This window comes from Gambusia affinis, linkage group LG17, assembly GCF_019740435.1.
Source record: "Gambusia affinis linkage group LG17, SWU_Gaff_1.0, whole genome shotgun sequence".
NCBI lineage: Eukaryota > Metazoa > Chordata > Actinopteri > Cyprinodontiformes > Poeciliidae > Gambusia > Gambusia affinis.
In genome coordinates this window covers 13,649,257-13,671,246 of record NC_057884.1, presented here as the reverse complement: position 1 = coordinate 13,671,246, position 21,990 = coordinate 13,649,257, and the positions used below count along the sequence as shown (strand labels likewise).

General features: G+C 37.8%; 2 protein-coding genes across 9 annotated transcripts; one reads left to right on the top strand and one right to left on the bottom strand.

Annotated features, from left to right (window-relative positions):
- The first annotated feature begins 867 nt into the window (after positions 1–867).
- On the top strand, positions 868–6,687 carry srsf9 (serine and arginine rich splicing factor 9). 7 transcript variants are annotated; one of them, XM_044144597.1, is made up of 5 exons: positions 868–946; positions 2,947–3,238; positions 3,420–3,601; positions 5,751–5,923; positions 5,996–6,687. In XM_044144597.1, exons 2-5 carry the CDS (start codon positions 3,081–3,083, stop codon positions 6,218–6,220), a joined length of 738 nt encoding a protein of 245 aa, XP_044000532.1. In that variant the 5' UTR covers positions 868–946; positions 2,947–3,080; the 3' UTR covers positions 6,221–6,687. The 7 variants fall into 7 exon arrangements, with proteins under 7 accessions (XP_044000532.1, XP_044000531.1, XP_044000536.1 ...); XM_044144596.1 differs by having other exon boundaries at positions 2,914–3,238; XM_044144601.1 differs by having other exon boundaries at positions 889–946; positions 3,062–3,238.
- Positions 6,376–21,973, bottom strand: sgsm1b (small G protein signaling modulator 1b). Of its 2 annotated transcripts, XM_044144594.1 has the most exons (25): positions 21,835–21,973; positions 21,681–21,724; positions 19,182–19,257; positions 18,398–18,560; positions 17,444–17,596; positions 17,079–17,146; positions 16,854–16,996; positions 16,634–16,765; positions 16,428–16,552; positions 16,278–16,345; positions 16,033–16,196; positions 14,613–14,742; positions 14,044–14,170; positions 13,897–13,961; positions 13,655–13,800; positions 13,445–13,573; positions 13,181–13,354; positions 12,959–13,027; positions 11,587–12,708; positions 11,381–11,505; positions 10,710–10,792; positions 10,496–10,605; positions 10,169–10,265; positions 9,892–10,059; positions 6,376–9,400 (listed from the first exon to the last, which is right to left on the bottom strand). In XM_044144594.1, exons 1-25 carry the CDS (start codon positions 21,839–21,841, stop codon positions 9,312–9,314), a joined length of 3,777 nt encoding a protein of 1,258 aa, XP_044000529.1. In that variant the 5' UTR covers positions 21,842–21,973; the 3' UTR covers positions 6,376–9,311. The 2 variants fall into 2 exon arrangements, with proteins under 2 accessions (XP_044000529.1, XP_044000527.1); XM_044144592.1 differs by having other exon boundaries at positions 21,681–21,941.
- Positions 21,974–21,990: the final 17 nt, after the last annotated feature.

Here is a 21,990-nt window from a genome sequence, read left to right as displayed (position 1 = left end):
TATTAAAATAAAAGAAAATAAAAATATCCTACATGGAATCTAACAGATTATGCCTTTGTTATTACATTCCTCCATCCATTATCTAACATGCATCCGCTTATCCTAGCATGGGCACGAGCCTAGGGGTGCTGGTACCTACTTCAAGTAAACATCAATGCTTAAAAATTATATCATCAGACAGACAAAAGCAGTTATGAGTACATTCTAAAGACTAAAATAGAAAATATAAATAACATAATTTTAAAAATCAAAAAAACAACTTATTCAGGCAAAAGAAAGACTTTAACAGATATTTTTCTACGTAAAACCCCGTTATAGATACTTTAAATGACAATACATCGATATCCAAATGGCACAGCAGGCTCAGCAAATAATATTAGAACAACAAAGCTTGCATACACCCAAAAGTCTCAGTTTATCATGAACTTTATGCGTGTTTCTGTGTCTCATACATTTTTGGTTAAAATATGTTGATTCTTCATTCATTAACGTTATTCGTCTTGGGTAAAATCTCCAAATTTTTATTCAAGTAAGATTAATTATACTTCATAAAAATATTACAGAGGCATTGGTACGATACACTAAAACTGCTCCTAAAAGCACACCTCATTTTTACTCAAGTAAATGTAACTTAAAGTTATTCTACCCGCTTTACAAAATAAAAGTACATGAGATATAAAACAGATTTTAAAAATAATTAATTTAATAATTTAGTCAATAGAATATCAGTAGGAGTCATTTCTGAGATTTCAAATAAACCCATGGTTGGTGAACAAAAAATAAAAAACCAAAAATAGATATCAAATTTTGTCATTTCCTTTCCGTAGGAAGCAAAGAAATACGTAGAGGCACCTTTGCCTCTGGGGGCGGTAATGCACAACTAAGAATTCATACTTGTCGCAAACTCAAGAAGAAGAAGAAGCTAACATTGCTAACACGGAAAAAGGTGTGTGTCTTGAGTAGTAGCGTTCTAACAAAAACACTTAGGTGTTATAAACGTCTTTGAAAGGTAATTGTACTGTTTTAATTGTAATTAGTTTTTATTACAACCTACACGGTGTACTAAGTAATACTGCTGTTATGGATTGATAGAAATATTGGTGCAATTTAGCCGCAGTGGCAGATTCTTAGCCAGGTTAGCTGATCAACAAAGAAATGTTACTTGCGTATCCAACGAACATATTCAGGTTCAAGTCGATACAAAACAGAAATCCTGCTTAATGAATGAGGTTATACGGTCAATAAACCAAGTATGTGGACTACAGAAAAAAAGAAACATCTTAATGCCTGCTCTATCTTTTTAGTTGTAGCAGCAACGCGTCTGTGTCGTGTTTATTAGCTTTAGCCTCCACATTTATTTGGTGTTACAGTTTTATGGTGTAGGTACATGCTGAAAACATAAATAAATCTGATATTCCACGTCGAGGTTGTAAAACTTTCAGTTAGTGCTACGTGTCACTCTTCATTTAGTTGGAAAAACAGGTCTGGTCGGTTCGTCATAAATGATTTCTCAAGAAGGCCTTGGAAATGTCCTCGTTCTGAATAGTATAAAAGAAAATCTGCCTTTTAGAAAAGCACTGGAACTTGAATAGGTGTGCCAGTGGAAAAAAAATCTTTGGTTATTTATCATATCAGCTATTTTTATTTTTGATGTATTCTGAAGATTTCACGGTGCATTTTTTTGTGTGTTTTCTATTGAACTATAACAAATTTGTGTTTGTAAATTTCCATTTGTTGGATGATTTATTTCCTTCGATTTAAATTAAAATCTGTAAAATAGTGGTGTCTAAAGATCACACAAAAATTGCTCAGTTAAATGTAAAATATTTTTTACAAAGTGACTTGAGATGTTGAGCAAACGCTGGCAGTTATTCTGCTGTAATAGTGATTGCAATAAAAACAATTGCACTTTAATTAAGTCTTTTACTCAGCTAAAAGGTTTGGTTAATTTGTTTTAGAAATTTATTTTCACAATTAATAACACCAGCAGATAGTAGTTTGTGTCAAATTAAAAAAAAAAGTTGGTGTATTTTTTGAATTGCAACATATTTGCTAACTAGTCTAATTGACATATATATTAATGTTTTTGATGGAAACATCAAAACATATGAATGTTTTGATGCACAGGCTTATTATGCGGGTGTGTGCATATGCAAACTCATGATTTTTGAAATATTGAAAAACATTAAGGGTGGCTTATTTATTTAACAAAACCAGCTAATCATCTTGAGTGAAATTTAGCAGTTTTCAATTTTTTGCGATAAATCATTATTTTTATCATCCCTGCTCTGAGCATCTTGCCCTTGATAAACTACTAGTAACTACATTTTGCTACAGTAAAGTCTCTTCCTATAATAGAACATGGTGTAAATTACTGGTTGTACGAAACATTCCTGTGGTTTTTAGCATGGAAGCTCCAGTAAGAGTCAGTCTCCCTTTTCTACCAAAAGAGAGTTTGATACAAAATGACCAAAATTGTAAAACTTTTTAGTGAAGGGGGAAAATGGAAGAAACAATTTATTTGACTGTTTAAAAACCAATGTCTAATTCATAAATTTTTTAATAGTACGTAGAATTTCTAATTAGGGATTAGAAATATCCAAGGAACAGCATTTAGACGTATGTAGGTTCTTAGAAATGATGTAGCATTATGATAGTTACTCTGCTCCTTTCTCCACTTCTTTGAAGCACTTTAGAGTTTTTATCACTTTCTGCTCACAACATTTAAGGATTTTATTAATTTTTATATGAATGCTAACACTATGCAATAATTTCATCTGCCTAAAAAAGCTGTTTCTTATTAAACATTTTCTACCCTCTTTTAAAGTTTCAGGCTTGCATCCAGAGTTCTGAGACTTTTTTTTTCTTGACCTCGTCATTTACTACTGTTGTGACTTCATCTCCGGTTTTCAGATTACAGATTTACAGATCTTTGTCTAAATTAAGGAATTGGCCTCCAATGGACTAAGTGTATGGATTTGGAAGAGGACCGTTTCCACAGCTGTTTCTGAAGCAAGAGGTGCACTTACAGTCTGCAGTTGCCCCTATTCTGTGTCAGCAGTGCTATCCAGTCATTCAACATGTCTGACGGCCGGATCTATGTTGGAAATCTCCCCATGGACGTCCAGGAGAGAGACATAGAGGATCTCTTCTTCAAATATGGAAAAATCCGAGAAATAGAATTGAAGAATAACAGAGGAACTGTTCCTTTTGCCTTCATCCGGTTCGAGGATCCACGGTGAGTTTTCGGGATGGTCTCTGGCAAGTCGAATCAGAATCTCCTTGTTGGACAACTTTGATTTTGTGGTACAACTCTACTCCAATAATCAATCGCCAGCAGGAAATGGATGGAGGCACCAAATCCAACCTTTGCCCACTGGGTGTATTTTGGTAAGGAGTTATTTGCTCTCTTCTCTTAGGGATGCTGAGGATGCTGTCTTTGGAAGGAATGGATATGCATATGGGAACTCCAAGCTACGTGTAGAGTATCCTCGATCCTCTGCTGCCAAAACTGGTCCAATGGGAGGTTTTGGAGGAGGAGGACAGAGAGGAAGGTTTGGACCCCCAACTCGAAGATCCGAATTTCGGGTCATAGTGACTGGTAGGTGGATGCTGCGAGTCGTGGCCCAATGATATTAATCTCTGTTATGCTGCGACGACAAATTAAAGGGACTGTTAGGAATATAGGAGTCATAGTCAGATATAATTTCTTCTCTCTCATGGCGGACAGGAGGACAAGGGCCCAGTAAATGGACCCCAAAGGTTGTAGACAAATATTTCTCTGTCATTTTGGAGAGGAGGACAAAAGTTTCGTACATGGACACCACAAATGTAAACAGATACTTCTCTCTCTCATGGTGGACAGGAAGACAAGGGCCTGGTAGATGGATCCCAAATATTGTAGACAAAAATTTCACTCTCTCTCAAGGTGGACTGGAGAAACAGGGCCTCATAAATGGACCCCAAAATTTATAGACAAATATTTCTCTCTTTTATGGCGGACTGGAGGACAAGGGCCTAGTAGATGGATCCAAGGATTATAGACAAATATTTCTCTCTATCATTGTGGAGAGGAGGACAAGGGCCTTGTAGATGGATGCCAAAAGTTGTAGACAGATTTTTCTCCCTCTTGGAGGACTGGAGGACAAGGGTTCTGTAGATGGATGCCAAAGGTTTGACAAATATTTCACTCTCTCTCTTGCCGTGGACTGGAGGACAAGGGCATACTAGATGGATCCCAAGTGTTATAGACAGACATTTTTCTCTCTCATGGCAAACTAGAGGAAAAAGGATACCAAAAGTTGTAGACGCATAATGAAATCTCTCTCTCATGGCGGACTAGAGGAAAATGGATCTCAAAAGTTGTTGACAAGTAATACTGTCTCTCTCTTATGGCGGACTGGAGGACAAGGGAAATAGTAAAGGATGTCGTGAGTCATAGGCAGATATGTTTTCTCTTGGACTGGAAGTCAAGGGGACTGAATGGATGAGATGAAGTCTGCTTCTCAGATCATGAAAACTGAGACTAAACAAAAACTGATCATGTTGCCTGAATAATCCTAAACTCCTGCTGTAGTGACTGGTAGGTGTAATTTTATCATTGTGTATCTTTTATCTGTTGTTTTTCCACACTCGCAAAATGTTAACACACAGTGCCGTGCAATATTGGATATTCAGTCATGTTACAACCACAGACTTCCATGTATTTTACTAGAATTTTGGATAGGACACTAACACACAGTTGTGAACGGGGAAAATACATGCTTCTTAAACAGCTTTCAAGTACAAATCTGAAAGCTTTGTACTTTATATTTTTCACCATCTTTTAACTCAAAAATACTTTACTTAGACAATTTCAGGACTATTGTGATGGGCTAAACACTAAATTTTTGACAGTAGAAATTATATTCCACAGGTCTTAGACACCATCACTTGGGTAGTATTGCTAATTCATCTCCTTTGCTTTGGCCACTAGGGATGGGTCATCGTACAAACTTTTGGGATGCTAATCAACTGCTCCCAGTGAGAAAAAATTATAATTACTTGCCATGGCTAAGCATCAACAATCCAATAGTAAAAGATCAACACTATTTGTGTCGATCAATCACACAAAATCCCTGTAAGATATATTTATTGTGGTGGTTGTATGAGTAGATGTGAGCAAGGTCACTTTTTCAGTGCAAACTAGGTTGCTTCTGGTATTTGTCCAGAAATGCAGAGATTTCATATGATTTGTACTTCTTTAATATTGTGAATGTGACAGCAATGTAACTATAGGCCGTCTAAGATAGTCACATATAGCTACCGAAAACTTTAGCTCCAGGGTTCTTGATTATGCTAACGACCAAATTTTACATCTGGTCTGATAGGGACTCAATGGAAAAGCTGGTAGTTGCATTTTAAAATGGTCTTGGCACATTTGAAGTCAGTCTGCATTATAAGCAACTGCAGCTCAGGAGTTGGCATTACACTTATCAATAAGAAACTTCTCCAAGGTGAAACTGTAAATGATTTAAGAAGCTCCAATTCAACTCCTGAATCAGTATGTAAGCTAATATTTCAAGTGAGTTAATCAAAGTTTACATTTGTTTCATAAAGAACTTCATGAATGTGACTTTTAAAATGTCATTCAGGCTTCATTTTTAACTACGTTCCTTAAAACTTTACACTTTGGTCAACCAAACCTAATTTATTTCTGTTGTCTTTTATTTCTTAAATGTTTTTCATCATATTTGCCCTCCGCTCCAAAGGGTTACCATCTACTGGAAGCTGGCAGGATCTGAAGGATCACATGCGAGAAGCAGGAGATGTTTGTTTCGCAGATGTACAGAGAGACGGCGAGGGCGTAGTGGAGTTTCTCCGTAGGGAGGATATGGAGTACGCGCTACGCCGACTTGACCGGACAGAGTTTCGTTCGCATCAGGTATGTGGCATCAATGATGGTGAAAACAGAGGCTGTTGTTCATATTTGTAATTTATTGAACATTTTTTGCAGGGTGAGACCTCGTATATCCGAGTTTACGAGGAGAGAGGCGGTGCCAACTGGGGTCGTTCACGTTCTCGTTCCAGATCCCGAGGCCGCTATTCTCCTCCATATTTTAACAGAGGATCTCCCCCTCGCTACCCGTCACCTCCACGCCATCCCATGTTAAGGCATAGTCCGCCTCCGAGGAGGCACCTCCCACCTCACCATAGCCCACCTCCACGTCATTACAGATAGAGGCGTCAGTACTTACGCAATGTCTGGAGGAAATATTTCAAACTTCTGCATTTTTTACCATTTTGTCTGTTTTACTTCAGACATCCTCGTCCCTATTTTGGTATAAATGCATTCCATGGCCAGAAAACCCACGACAGCCTACTCTTTCTGCAGCCTTTAAGATTTTTTTTTTCCTGTTTTTAGTTTTAGTTATTTCAAAATAGGGTTGGCAATTTTTAAGTTGACATTCTTTTGTCTACTTTGGTACTTAATTTCTTGGCTGTTCACAAAAACCTATTCAGACTTGATTTCGTGTTGTTGAATTGATCAAATTTATTTTCCCACTTTAGATTTTCTTTTTTTTTAGGAGTTTTGTATTTTTTTCTCTCAACGATGTTAATCATTTGTGAGCCTTTTAGCTGTTGCCTGGGAGACTGTTTTTTTTCTTTTAATGTGTGAACAATGGATTAAAGTGACCTGTGGGTTGAGCATAATTTGTTGTTCTTTACCAAAACAATACAAACTCTTATTGGGACAGTTTCATTTTTGAAAAGGCAAATCAATTCCATAAAACATTTATATTTAAAAACAACTTTGTTTATAACCATTCAGGGAAGTATGGAATTGAATAAAATAATAATTTTTCCAGGATAGGATTTGTAATTTTATTTGGTTTCTATCTGCAGTTATTTGGTCAGTTGCATTTAGGTGTATAAATTAATTAAAACAAATCCAGAACAGTGACTCTTACAAGTCTGCACACATTGTCGTCTTGCCAGTTTTTGAAACAAAAAAGTGAGACTGTGATAAATAAATTAAAAATCTTTTGCACATATAATACTATATTTGTCCTCGACAGTTTAAAAAACAAATCTGTTAGGTTGCACACTTTTTGTTCTGCCATGATATGCATACATTGCTGTAAAAAACGTTTATATTCCAGATACAGTTGCTCAGTGGGATCCTTTGCAGCCACTGTCATTTCTCTGGAAAAATAATGCTTTTAACTGAAATGATGCAAATGGGTAAATCTCAGAAAGATATTTAAGCCTTGTACTTTAATTGATGTTTGTGTTTATGAACTCTTAACTGATATTTTATTTCAACTAAGTTAGTTATGTCTCACGCTATAGGTGGAGAAAGTTTAATACACCTTCATATATATTATTTTTCATTTAAATGGCAGGTTGCCCCCTCCCCCCCATAAAATGCACACCAGACACAGATGCAAAATAGAATATTTTTAATACACAATAAATTAATTTTACTTGGGACCATTTCAGAAGACAGAAAAAAATAAATATATTTCCATGAATATGCTTTAGGTTTTCATCATTATTTAGACTTAACTGATATACAGACATTGTATTGCATTTATTAAATATGTACCAGCTAAGTACAATAAATCTGCTTCAACACATTTTATATCTTCTGATCACAAACAGCAACACACAAGAAGCGATATTCAGGCGGTTTTTAGTTCTTATGGGGACACGTTAGCGGTGATACCAAAACACTGGAAGTTAAGCCACATCAATGAACCAACACAAATGTGTATCGGATATTTTGCAATTGTGATGTAGCACAAACAGCATTTTTATCTGACAAAACTGATCGTTTTCAAGATGTTATGCTTATCTTTAGATATTTTCAAGTTATTAAGGTTATCCTCCCCCTCAAAAAGGTGTCCATATGTTGGGATCAAAATCTCCAGGAATAACGCACTCAAGGACATGCACTTCTTTTAAATGTAATAGTTTTTCATCTCTGAAAGCTGACATGAGACAAAATGTTTAAGAAAACTTTTTTCTGTGCTTTTTCTAGTATGTGTAAGAGAATTATCAATCAGTAGCAACTCAAAATATCATTGAATGTTTTCACTAAGATCAAACTAAGTTTTAGAATAAACAACATGATGAGTCATGGTATAATACTTTGGGTATAAAGTCATAAAAAATCAAGATTACTCTTCATACATAAAGCCTGAGTGGTGAGCATGTAAACTTGTGATTCAGAAAACAAGAACACAATATTGTTGTGGTATAAATGAAGAGAAGAGAGATCCTGATAGCTAATTTGACGATGATGGTAGGACAAAAATGAATCTGTTAAGGTACAAGCAAAAGACGGGAGTTTAACGTGCTGCAGAGGCACGGTTGTGTTTTTCACCTCTGAAAATTCGCCTGATCATGCACTGAAGCAGAATCTGTTGGTGTCGCACTTGTTGGATTTAATGAGCGTCATCAGCTGATGTTTTCATCCTCAACAACATAAACAGAGCTCTTATGTAAGTTTATAGAAAGTGTGAATGCCATAAATGTCTGCAGGTGAACACGGGGATTTCTGAGAAGCACTGGCCTGCACAGAAATAAAAACTGACATCTGAGTCAAAGTACAAATTCAAGCGAGCTGAATCATCTCTAAATCAATGCTTAGGGGATGTCGGAGAATGAGTGCAGAAGAATAAAGGCTGAAGCTACCAGTGGAAATGTTTGAACCATGTCTACAACCAAAATATGTGCATTCATGCTGGGCTGCACCGCGTTTGGGTCTGCATGTTTTCAAGGTTTGAGCGTATCGGAGGCACAAGACAGAAGGTTAAGTGTCTCAGGTCCGAAAGCAGAGAAAGAATGTCTACATGCAATGTGGACATAATCATTTGCTCATCCAAATTATGTAATGACACTATATCAAATCAACAATAATGTTTTCCAAAAGATGATTAACAATGGCAGCTACAATTCAATTCTGAGAATATGCTCATGGTGTCAGGTGAAATCACATATTTTAAAGAGAATGATGAATTTGGTTGCTGTATCCCTGAAAACAAACTTCATAGTTTAAGGCTAAATAACATCCTGAAGCAACATCTACAAGGTCACATTCACTGGGTGAACAATAACACTTCAAAAATAAATCTACTGGCAATGCTTGTGTCTCCTGAATATAAAGAGGAGCAACTGGCGAGAGGTTGTTTTACAACCACAGTTTAAATAATGAGCAGCATTAATGACCTCCAACCCAATGCTTTAGTTGATGTCTTTATGTGCCAGGATCTTTGAAACAATGTTGTACACCAGTCATGGGGTCATGGGATGCAGCATCTTTAGTGTTACTTGTTTTCTATGAGAGTCTGAACTTGGAGGACGAGTTCTCGGGCTTTCATCAAGACCTTCGGGACGTCATGCCGCTCCGCCATTTCTGAGAATAGAGGACAGAAGTTGGATTGGCTGGCAAAATACGTCAATCATTTTAGTCTTCATTTTTGTCGACATAGTTATATCAAAACTTTATTTTAAAAAAAAGCTTTCAAACAGAGACCATGCAAGTTATTTGTTACTTTATGCATCAGTTTTAAGATTTGCTCGAAGCAGTTATCTAAATACACTGCAAAAGTAACACCATTTCTCACTATTTCTAGACAATGTGCTATATTGTTCTGAGAGTACATTGCTGTCAGCCTGTTTTTATACCTGTAGTTCTATCTACTTTTCATAATCCAAAAGGTAGATGGATTAATATGGGGAATACTTTAAAATATTTAAGTTTCAAGATGGTTGAAATGTGGACATAACTGGGTTCTCCAACATGAAAATGATCAAAAAATGCAAAAACGCTGCAAAATTTGGAGTTCATGATTGGAAACGAGCCAAGACATCGAGGGCTTCAGTATTCATCCTTCGTCATCTTACCATTGAAAAACTTGATGATGTCTGTGAAGTCCATGTTATTTTCCAGAATGATGTCTCTGTACATCTCCACTAGGGCAAGAGAGATGAAAAGCACAAAGTGCTCAGAAGATGTGTGCTTGGCTGCCCAGATTGTTTCCCACACAGAGAACACATCATCATACACCATTTCTGTTTGGAAAAAGAATAACACAGTCCCTGATAATCATACTTTGTACAACATATGAATTGATAAGGTTGGATGATCAAACATGGACGATTCTAATGTTTTCCTTCTCACCTCTTTTAAAGTCAAGAAGGAACCAACGGTAACAGAAGTAGAAGTGAGTGTAGTCTCCATTCTGCTGCATCAGCTCAAACAGTTCAGAGTCCAGGATCTGTCCATGGAGAACCAGAGAATCACCATGAGTGTTTGTCAGACCTTATATATTGATACAACCTGAGAACCTGATATAACCGACATTATAAACTTTGCATTATTATCCAGCTCTGGAGAAGCTTATACACTGGAATTATTGTACTTAACTGAAAGTTTCAGTGAATTTAATCAGTATCTAATTAATTTGACACACAAAAATAACTTAATTGGGAAAGGAAGGGAACAAACCTGTATGAGTGACCGCATGTTGGCAAAGTGAGTATCCATGGCACCTCCATGAGGAAAATTCTGGTTCATCCTCTTCATCAGTTCGGTGAAGCAGCTGAATGCCATTACCTCTGTGAACATTCCCCAACACAGGCATGAAAATACTCAACCAGCGTGGGTCCTGCATGTGCACGACTACTCCAAACTCAAAGTTTGTACTTTTCATTTTACTGACCATCATCCAGAATAACCAGAAGAGGAGCCAATAAATCACACATGCCCTGCACATATCCCGTCTCCAGATGCTGCCACACGTAACTGTAATGATAACCACATTTTCAATGTTTCATTAGATTCGCCCTTGGGAGTTAAGCACAGCTTTATAGATATATCTAGAACAAAGAGTAAGTCAAATTGCATGTGTTGTAGCAATCTTCTTAGCAATAAATTTTATACCTTTGGAAAGCCTGTTTCCTTTTCTTTATTGGTCCCACAATTTTTTGGGAAATACATAAAGGGTTGAACAGCAAAGATGAACATGAGAATTTTGGACAGAGTTCACTCTCTAAAAGTGGATATATGGAATTGCCAGTGGCAGAAAAATCTCATCTCAGTATCTCTCTGACTAAGATTGTCTCCAGTGATGACAAACTTTATTTTTTTCTGGTGAAGCAAATGACACCCTGTACTATCCCACTGCCTCCACCAAATGATGTTTGGCATTGGCGGAGAGGATTTGGTAACGTTTTCTTTGCCTTACCCTACAAACTCAAGTCTGGTGCCCAATCCACAAATTTCTTTATAATGCAATAGAACAATAAACAGGCTTTTACTGATACTTATTACCAAGAAGCATTGTTACAATAAAGAAAACAAGTTGTTTATTTATCAGTGCAACAAGTATACCTGCACATGATGTTACGCAACCTTTCCAGATTCTCAGCAGTAAAGTACCAGTATGTTCTGTCGCAACGTCTGACATCTTTGTCAATGCGATGTAAGTTGATCAAGTACATGTCAAGTGTTTCTTGCTAAACAAAAAATGACACCAAAGTTGTTAGTGTATGCATGAAACAGAGGTAAATAATATCTTTGCACTGTGCAATGCTTACAGAATATGTCTGTTCCTCCGAGGATTCTTCATATTTGGTCACACCTCCCGTCTCTGCAGATTCTGGTTCAGTTAGCACATTGTCTATCTCAACCTCTTCCTCAGAAAGACCCAGGTCAGTGCATTCAGGACTGGTGTTGCATGCCGTGTCCAGATGATGATCTTGGGCAAGCCTCTCTGAGGCCATTTTTTCCCTTTGGGCCAAGGAGATGGGAGGAGCAGCAAGCCCTATCAAAGGCCTGGGCTTAACGTCTTCTGAAATCACACATGTTATCCCTGCAGGAATGTCCTCCATTTCCAAGGCAGAGGGAGAATCGTCTGAATCCACTGTGTCTGGGGACTGCCGAGAGTGAGATGACAATGAAAAGCTTCCTCTTGAGGCGGTCTGCAGGGCATTTAGTACTTGTCTGACTGGAGAGTTTGAACCAGGTTTCTCAAGTTGCATCTCTGTGGCTTTTTTGGTTTCAGCAAAGTCACAAATGGTTGTTTCTGTATTTTCAGGTTTTTTAGAATCCTGTGGCTTTTTGTCACTTTGGGAATCATCCTTTTCTCTTAATGTTTCTGGACATGAGCTTTCCCCTTCCAGATCTTTGCTCTTGTTCCCTTGAAGAGTCAAAGTTTCTCCAAGTGGAGGTGCTTGGAAATATTCGTTGTGTACTTCCGTTTCCAGCTTCAGGACATTAGTGTTTTCTGGAGCTGACTTCACGTTTGTATCCATGTCTACTTCTTTTACAACTTCATGAGTTGTGAGCTCTTTACTCTCAGCTGCAGATGTCTCTTTGGAATTATCTATTCCTGTCTCTGCAGTAACTTCACTTTTTGCATTTACCTCATTCTTTGGGATTAGAGCTTCTTCCTGAAGATCTGGGAGTTTGATATCTTGTCCAGCAGATTCAGTGATTGCTGGGGCAGTTTCTTCATTGACAGTTTCAGATACTTTGGCTACAGGTTCTTCTGTTAACTCAGGTACAGTACCACTATCTGGAACTGGTTGTTCAACTGACACAGCAAGGGTGGAGGATTCACTGGTGGAAGGCTGTGGACCTTCTGGGGTCTTCACATGGCCAGCTGGTGGCATTTCTTCTCCTTCATGCATCGGTTCGGCCTCAACTGATTCAAAGACCTTGAAGACAAAAAGAAAGTAGTAGAGAAGAAAATCACTCTAGATCCAAATGTGAGATGGTCTGATGTCAATTACACCAGATATTGTTTTATGCAATTATCTCACTTTAGATACTTAAGGAAGTAGTTGACAGAAAATATATTTTGATTTAAGTTTAACTACAACATTTCAGAGACATGAAAAAATATAGTGCCAAATTTGCTTATTAATTGGTGGTTAGCAGTTGAGTTGAAACCAACAGAAAGTGTACCTGAGCACAGCTGCTGGAATCACTGTGTGAGTGGGCGTTTTGTTGGTCTGAGCTGCTACTCAGAGATGACTAGAGTGGAAGAATTACATGCAAGACAAAAAATTAAAACTCAAATTATTTCTGCATTGTGGTATAAATAATATCTTCCAAGTTTTTTCTCTTATTGTAGCACTGGTTACATTACATCGTCCATTTTATTAAATGTGCATAGGTCAAACTTACATCTGTGCTGATGGTGGAGTCCCGCTGTATGGGCCCCCGTTCTACGCTGGCTCCTGAGGAACATCGCGCGAGGGCCTCGGCGTGCTTCTCCCTCTCTCTCTGACGGACTATGACCTCACAGCCCTGCCACTCCTTCATTGTCTGTTCATACAATGCTCGCATACGATCATCAATCTGGGCCGCAGAAAATCAGTGAAAGCAGAAAATAAAAAAAAACCTAATATGAACATATGTCTTTTCATATCTGAATGAAATATGAAATACCTCCAGTCTGGCTTTCTCAGTCATGGTGAACTGATAATGACCCAGCAGAAAGGGCCAAACCTCTTTGCGAAGTGATGATGCCACGCCACCAAAATACACAAGCCTGTGTATCTCCTTTTCCTCAAAAGCCTAAAAATGTTTTTTTATTCATGAATTGCCTTGCAGTACAAATAATAAACATTATTCCAGTTCAGTGTTTGGGAACCTTACAGAGTTGTCCTTTAGAAAACGTTCCCAAACCTCCACAGAGAGACCATCTCTAGCATGACACGGTATATCTGGATCAACTATAGTGGTGTTCACCAAAGCAGAAAGGTGCGTCCGGACTGTGGATAAATGGCGACAGTATGCGAGCCCTGGGGACAAAAAAAATATTAATTATTGCTCTCCCTTAAATCTGCTGGACTGGTTTTATTCTAGTGCTAAAATTATGGCAAGTTTTTAACACTCACATCCATAGAAAGCCCGAGAGATTATTTGGTATTTCATTGTGTCGCAAAGGAGCTTTATAGGAGCCCTGGCAGGGTTGCAAAATTGAAAATGTAGTCAAGTGGAACAATTTGAATATTAATTGAAGTCAATCTTTTGAGCACATTTACCTTTCATGATTGCAGCCATTAGGTAAAGAGCCGTCAGAGGAGCCGTTCTGTGAGCAGGAGGAGCAGGAGGATTTTCTAGGCGTTGGTTGCCACATAGTAACGCCCTGATCCATTATCTCAAGAGACACTGCACAGTACAGGAGCATTTATCATTTCCTCTCTGTGTTAATCAGCATCAAAAACAAGCACACAGAAGGGAAAATGCAAACAGAATTTGGACATAAAGTTAATGTCTTCAAACTACTTAGAGAAGTTTTGAAAAAAAGAAAAGGGAAACAAATTGCAGCAGAGCAGAAAGATGGAGATGAGGCAGATAAATAACTTTTTATCCATGCAAAGGCACCATGCTGAAAAGAGGACTATAATGGGGAATTAATACAGACAATAGATAACTGTAGCATTTTCAAATTAGAATGAACTTAATTAGATATACCTATGTATGCCTGGGGAAAATCGTTTAGCTAAACTGAGATCAAATTAAAAGAGCCAAGTAATCTCAGCTGAAATCTCTAATGATGTGTTATTGGATCACCACTAGGAGGCAGATTAAGAAGATTTAAGACACTTACTGAACTCCATCTGATTGCCTGGGAAGAGGATCCGAAACACATAATCAGTGGCTTCATCCTCTTCTTTATCTGATACAGAATCACACGAGCTGTGGGGACTTCTCCTACGCAGTTTGGGGAAAACCTTTCCCTGTAGAAAAGACAGAGTAAAAACCTAACTCATTTGAAAATATACATGGAACATGTATAGTTCCCTGATGTCTTTATAATTGATTTAGTTGAACCCGACTTTTGTTTCAACATTTGTCCAGGTTTTTTAGAAGTCCAATGAAGTTTCTCTGTGAATGTTGACAGTTTTATTCTTCTGGCTGTCAGTCCAGTAAGTCAACCTCTGCAAATGTCTGCTCAGGATTCACTCAGACATCTTAAACTCAAGGAATTAACACATTACCAAGGAATCAATTCTTAATTACATTTTCAGGCACTTTTGGTTGCAGTTTTTTGCTATTTTTGTTGTTATTTCTATTATGCCATACCAAAGATCAGATGATTTTGTAGACTCATGTCCTGATTCTTAAAGTAAAGATCTTCCACTCATTAGGTGTAGGTATCTGAAGTCTGGAAAACTTCTAAGCCACATATTATGTTTTCATGGACAGGATAAAGAAAGCCATACTCGAAAAAAAAGTTGAACCTTCAAAATCTAGATTGGTATATTTAGCTGTGTCTCTTTCTTCACCAAAAGTAGAGCTATTTGCTTTTATGAACTTTGTTTATTTTTTGTTGTTGTTGCTTTGCTTTTGCTTAGGTCTGGGTCGGTTCTAATAACTCTGTGTAATCTCTTCGCCTTACTTTCCTAAAGAAAGTACTGCTAGATGAGTGTTTCTGTGATTAGCTGTTTGTTTCTTGTCTAAATACTTTAAAGAGCCACTGAAATAGTGAACATTTGCTGCTCTGTTTCGTTTTCGGTTTCACAGGAAGTACCTCAGACTCAGATGTTAGCAGTTACAGTGTTGTTAATTTAGTATAATCCTGAGTGAAGTTTCTCTGTTTTCTCTCCCACAGAAAGTCAACTTGTCTCAGCCCTTCTGACATTTGTTGGTGGAGGTATTGATTGAGTTGTTGCTACTGTTAACTATGCCCATTATTCTCTTTTCTCCTGTTAAAATTGATACATTTGTTTCTACTGTCACCACATGCACACATAACTGCAAAGTTAACAACTAGATGCCATTTGCCTGGACTGTATGACCAATATGGTTGGATTGTACTGGGACAGCTTAAATCAATCTAACTGAATGTCAATCTGAAATGAACATAACTTGGACCTGTTTGCCTTGTAAAGTGCTTTAAGTGGTATTCACATTTTATGTGAACTGTTGATAAGTAAATAAACTGATCTGAACTAAGTTTCCTAAGAATATCTGGGTTCTTTAGAGAAAAATACATTAAAAAGTTGGTTAGGTTATATTGTGCTAACCTTTCCTCTCTGATTCCAGAGAGGAGGGTCCAGCTGTCCGTGAGGTAGCAGGCCAGTCTCTAGACAAGTGAGAAACTGGAGCAGATGACCCCCTTTGGGAAAATGTAGTGGAGGTCTTTGGATTCCATCTTGACTCACCAAAACTACAGTACCACCTCTGTTTACTGAGGAAATCACCAACATACAGATAAATAGCTGAAATTTGGAGGGGATGGGGGTTAAAAACTAAAGGGGAATTAGCATACTTTGTTGATGACAGTGAAGGTACACGATCTCCTCCAAACGAATTGTCATCGCATAATCCCAGAAAACACTGAAATACAAAGGGGAAACCAGTCAACAGTATTATAAAAAAAACAACAACCTTTTTTTTTGTAATACCATACTGTTCTAACCTCTTTTCAGAATCAAGCTCCCCAACATTGCCATTCATCAACTGATTGGGAGTCCACTTCAGTGTCATGAGATCTGCAGTTTGATGAAGAGAAAGGTATCCTGGAATGGCCTCCATGCCGTCTCTCTGCAAGCATAAGCAACATTTCTCATTGGAGTGTGATTACCCAGCTATGTAGGTGCTGTGGCACTAATTGAAGACACTCACCGGCTGCACCAGAACGTTGTTCTTCCCAAACAGAAGAGTGGCTCGGGAGTTTTGGTGGAGGGACTCCACGTACTCTCTCACCCATGTGAGAGGTCGATCATCCATGCTACCACTAGACTGTCTCTTCTGGATCTGGTAGTTCAAGAAGAAATCATAAAACGTAAACCTATGGAAAAAGTAATGAAGTTAATGGGAACAATAAGCTCTCTGGACTTCATACCAAGGCGGGCCTTCTGGAGGGAGAATCCTGCCGACAGTGGCCGCTGTGGATTCGATGCCGCTGTACGAGCTCGTCAGCAGATGGGTCTGTCCAGAAATGGTCCGCCGTCTTAACTTTGGTGTACTCCAGTGCACAAGGCCCAACTAGAAAAATTAAGTTAGTTGTTTTAAATATTTCTTAATATTTATTTGCTAAGCTAAAAACTGGCACAATAAAGGAAAGTACCCAGTAGAGATGCAAGAATTGGTCCATCCACAGGATCCATCAGCATGGCTTCTTTGTCATAAAATGCACTAAGGCAAAATGGGAAAACAAATTTGCACATGCAGAATGTTTTTCAGTTTTGGTAAAAAAGGCTTTTACAATAGATAATGTAGACACATAATTTTTAAAAAAAGCATATGCTGAGGAACACTATGTTGAAAATCAAGTGAAATCTTGAATAAAACAACAAATAGTAAGTTTGGATACATATAAAACAGAAACAAAACAATTTGTAGTTCCTTTGTTAAGAAAAAGAACCCTAAGCAAATATTGGTATACAAAGAGCAATACTCTCAACTGCAAATGCAGTATTTAACATGTAATACCTGCTGTTTTCCACCAAGTACAGAACAATCTTGTCCAGGAGCTTCTCCATCAAAGCTGTTCTAATCCACAAGTGTTTCAGAGCTTGAGGGGGGAGGTTGGGTAACTTTGACTGCCGACTGCGGTCATTACTAAGAGACGAAATGTTCTGCTTGCTAAAGAGCAGAAAAAGAAACACAATGATAAAATCTATGTAATATAACCAATATAACCACAAAAATAGTTATCTTTACAAGTATATGTACACCATAGACATGAATATCTTCCCAAAAAAGTTTTTCTTGCATCTGTATTTTCATTCCTTGAACTTTTTCAGATGTTGTTATGCTCTAACCTCATATTTCAATGTGTTTTAATGAATTGATTGGCCATCACAAAGTAATGTGTTGTAAGGAAGTGTGAAGAAACGACTCTGTGAGACTCTTACAAATAAAAATCTGAAAAGTGTGGTGTGAAAATTTAAAGTTTTGCTGTGCAATTTTCAAGTTTTCAAAGCCCAGATTTGTGAAGTGTGTGGCTAATTGTTGAAGCTCCACACCATTCTCAAGTCTTCTGCAGCGTCTAACAGCTTTTCTTAAAGCATTTTCATGTATTTTATATATTTAGCTCCAACCATCCGTTCCTACTGAAGAAATCCATTCTGACAACATGATGCTGCCACCACCATGTTTAATCTGGAAAATAATGAGTTCACAATGATTACAGTTAGCTCTCCCCCACTTCATCAAGTACCTCAGTTTCAATGATTTAAACAACTCCGTCTTATGTTTTTTTAGTCCAATGTCTACATGATGAAACATACACAAAATTGTTGTATAAATAGAATAAATGCTCAAAATCAAATAATGAAAACAGCATATTGACGTCACTTTTCAGTTCATGATAAGGTTGTATGAAACCTAACTAAAAGAATACAAACGGCTAAAAAGACACAAAGGTAGTCAAAGTCATTTCACCTGTTTTCAATAATCTGCTCCAGCTCCTGGACCTTGCGACAGAGCTCCTCAGCAGGAGAAAAGCTCTTTCCCACCTTCATAAAGAGTGCAGCGACCTTATTACTGCACAGCAGGCCTGCAATTCGACGCTTCAGTCCATGCAGCACGCATGCCTCTACAACAGCTATAAACACACAATCATACACACAGCTTTAATCAGTACGAATATTCCAGTTTGATTTTTCATGAACAATAAAGTTTATCTTTCTGAAAGTCTGAAATATTTTCATTCCCTTTGTGTTTTTTTGTTGTTGTTTTTTTTAAATACATGGGAAGGAAAAGTGCAGCTTGGATGAGGGAAAATACACTGAAATCTGGGTTGTCCATGGTTGCTAGGATATGAGAAGGGTGAATCACATATGTTTCACTTCTGGTTAGCATCAACACCTTAGAAAGGTGTCAGTCTGCTCTAATTTACACTGCAGTTACCCATCTTAGTAAATATGAATAGACATGATGATAGAAAACAAACCATACAGACTTGTGTTGCCTAAACAAATTGCACATGACCTTTAAGAGGGTGTGGATAAAATTGTAGGCGGTGGCAGGGCTTGACACATCTCTACTGTTGTAGAAAAGACTGTCATTTAAAGTCCATGGTTTTAAAATGCAAGTCAAAAGTTGCCTACTTATTTTTCCAAGCTGTATATTTTTATTCCGTTAATCTTGAGTGTTGCCAGACAAAAGGAATAGCTTTCACTGCAGGTTGCAAGGCAATAAAAGTAAGCAGCAGAAAGATGTTTACCACAGAAGGAGATAATGTGGCTGCTGTCTGCATGCACAAATTTTCTTGTTACGGCTTCCTCCATTATTTGCTTCACCTAAAGAAAAGAAAAACACAATTTTTGTTACATCTAAAAGTGTTAACAAAATACCTTTAGTAAATACAATATGATTTTACATCCCAGGTAGGAAGTTCTGCGCACTTTTCTTTGCAGAACTTCTTTAATTCAGTCATACCGGAGTGTTATTTAGTAGAAACATTTAGCTTAAAGTGTCACTAAAGTATTCTGATCTGATTTATATCCAGACTTTGACTGCGTCACTCCAGCACCAATAAAAAACCTTCAGTTTTTATGTTGTTGTGCTAATCAGAGGTATACTTGCTTTTGTACATCAGCATGCTGCCTTTTGTATTTTGCTTGTGTTCTTTTTTTTTTGCGTGTAGATTTATTTGATGATCTGAAAGATTTAAGTGTGATGGATAGTAAAAACAGAATAAAGGTGAAAGGAGAGAAGCGGTTCTTCATTGCACTGTAAACTGTCCCAAAGATTCTGGGATGAATAGAAGAGACAGCCATAACAGTAAACACAACAGGAAGTGATGGTAAAATGGAAACAGTATCCTTATCTTCTGAGAATATCTCTGATTACAGTTTTAAATCTCTTATATCAACATTTGGTGTTTTCCTTCAAAATGATAAGTCTAGCAATTCAACGTTTCTGCAGCTCTGCAAGATATAGTTTCTGGTGGTCTGCCCACCAGATGTGAGATGCACGTCTCCCGCATTATCGAATAACACCACAAACATTTCAATCTGTTACAACGGAAAGAAACCCCCCCCACAAAATTCTGATCTTCCTGTCCATTTTCTCATAAAATTACTTTACACCACATTTAAAGCTCAAGCAAAGAATTATCGTCTGAGTACAAAAAAATATTTTCTTAGGTTTTCCTAAATGCAATTTCCATAAAAACTGGATTTTACAACACTCCTTGGTTCATTTCCCATCTGTCCAAATGTGCAGGCTTCCCAGGGCAAAGTGCAAAAGATATAAGTTTTGTTTTATCCAGACTGAAGTAACTGCACTATCTCAGCAAAATCCTCTGGGATTTTAAGGCATTTGAGGCTTTTGGTTGAAAGACTTGGAAAGCTATGTATCTTTTTCCTTTTGTTTAACAATCATTACTGCCTTTCTCTTGGTTTACTGGACACATTTTCCAATAAAGTGCTAAAGTAGAGGGACAAAGTGTGGAAAAAGGAAGGTAAATGACATAAAAACATTTGCAAGGTCAATTTTGCCCCTTTACATTTGGTATTTAATACTTTTAACTACTGAATTAAGACAGTTTGTACTTATGAAATAGAATATGTCAAAGACTGTGTCTGCATTTTAACCATTAAAGAAAATTTAAAGTTATACCACCAAATGAAAGTTAATTGCTGCATTTCGAAGTCAGTGTAAGTTGTGATTATTCCTAGATGAGCAGAAATATAAAAAGTATATATGGCTTGAATGCAAATTACAATGCATTACATGTTTATGTGTCATGATTGGACCTCTAATTGCAAAACTACATGCCATTATATATTCAGCAGCAAGCACCTTGTTGCATGAAAGGGATCCAAAACTGTGGTTCAGTTCATTAATGCATCTAATAAGTAAAGCTTAGGGTTGTGTTTGCCTCTAATTTATGCATAATTAGCAAAAAATTAAGACTGCTGCTTCTGTGTCTTAATTAACCTGTGCAAATCTACACATTGAAGCTCAGCCCCTCCCAGCTGCAGACTCATAGATACAAGAGTCATAGATTGCTTTTTTTAAGAAGCAGTGAGTCACAGGTGAGGGCGAGCATGAACGCAAAGAAAAAAGTCTGCAGGTACCAGATTCTCTAAGGCATGGATAAAACCCACATTTGTCTTTTCTTCGGGAGGCAAAGAGTCGCCGTTCAGCCTGAATGCAGTGTAGGCTCCCTTGTTCCACAGCTTTTTGTGCAAAAACAAACAAGCTGCCTGAATAGTGCAGCTGTTTGGAACATCTAAAATTAAGCAGATGGCAAGGTCACAGCTGTAAGTTTGGAGCATTGACGTGGTTCTTGTGTTTTTATGGACTTTTATTTTCTTGTTTAAATGCAGGTCTTGCAATAAAAGAGACAAATCGGTGCATGGTTTCTTTTAAGTGCACAATTTACAATCATCACTTGTATTATCGTCATCATTACCATCACCACCATCGTCATCATCAACATCTTACGCCAATCCAACCTTCACCTGGAAACTGGCTGGGCGATTTTATTTGGTTCACAACATCCACATCTATTTACAAAGGGGGGGGGAAACCACCAGGTTTATCAAAAACAGGCCTGTGGGGTTGCCAGACCCACTGAGCGACGTCCACACACACACGCGCACACTCACACACACACTCATTGCTTAAAGCTCCGGTAAACACGAAAACAGACGAGCAAGAAAGAAGTACCCTAATAATAATGTTAATAATTTGTTTTTGCAATGTCACGAACCTCCTTCTTCACATTGCGAAGCAGTTTCTGTCTCGTCTCGGCCTCTGTCACAAGAGAAAACATGGTGATTATGCTGATCAGATCCTGTCTGCGTGAAAAAAGGAATGGTGATGATGATGAAGAAGATGATGATGATGCGCGGCGATGGCCGAACCTCCCATCACTCCGGGCTCGATGAGCGCAGCTTTCTGGGAAACGTCTGGAAAGCTGTTAAGGCGAAACGAGTGGAAGAGGAGAGAGGCTCTGCTCTGGGCTCAGAGATATGTTCCCAGCGACTAAATTAAACCTATGTGCTATCTCTCTACGAACC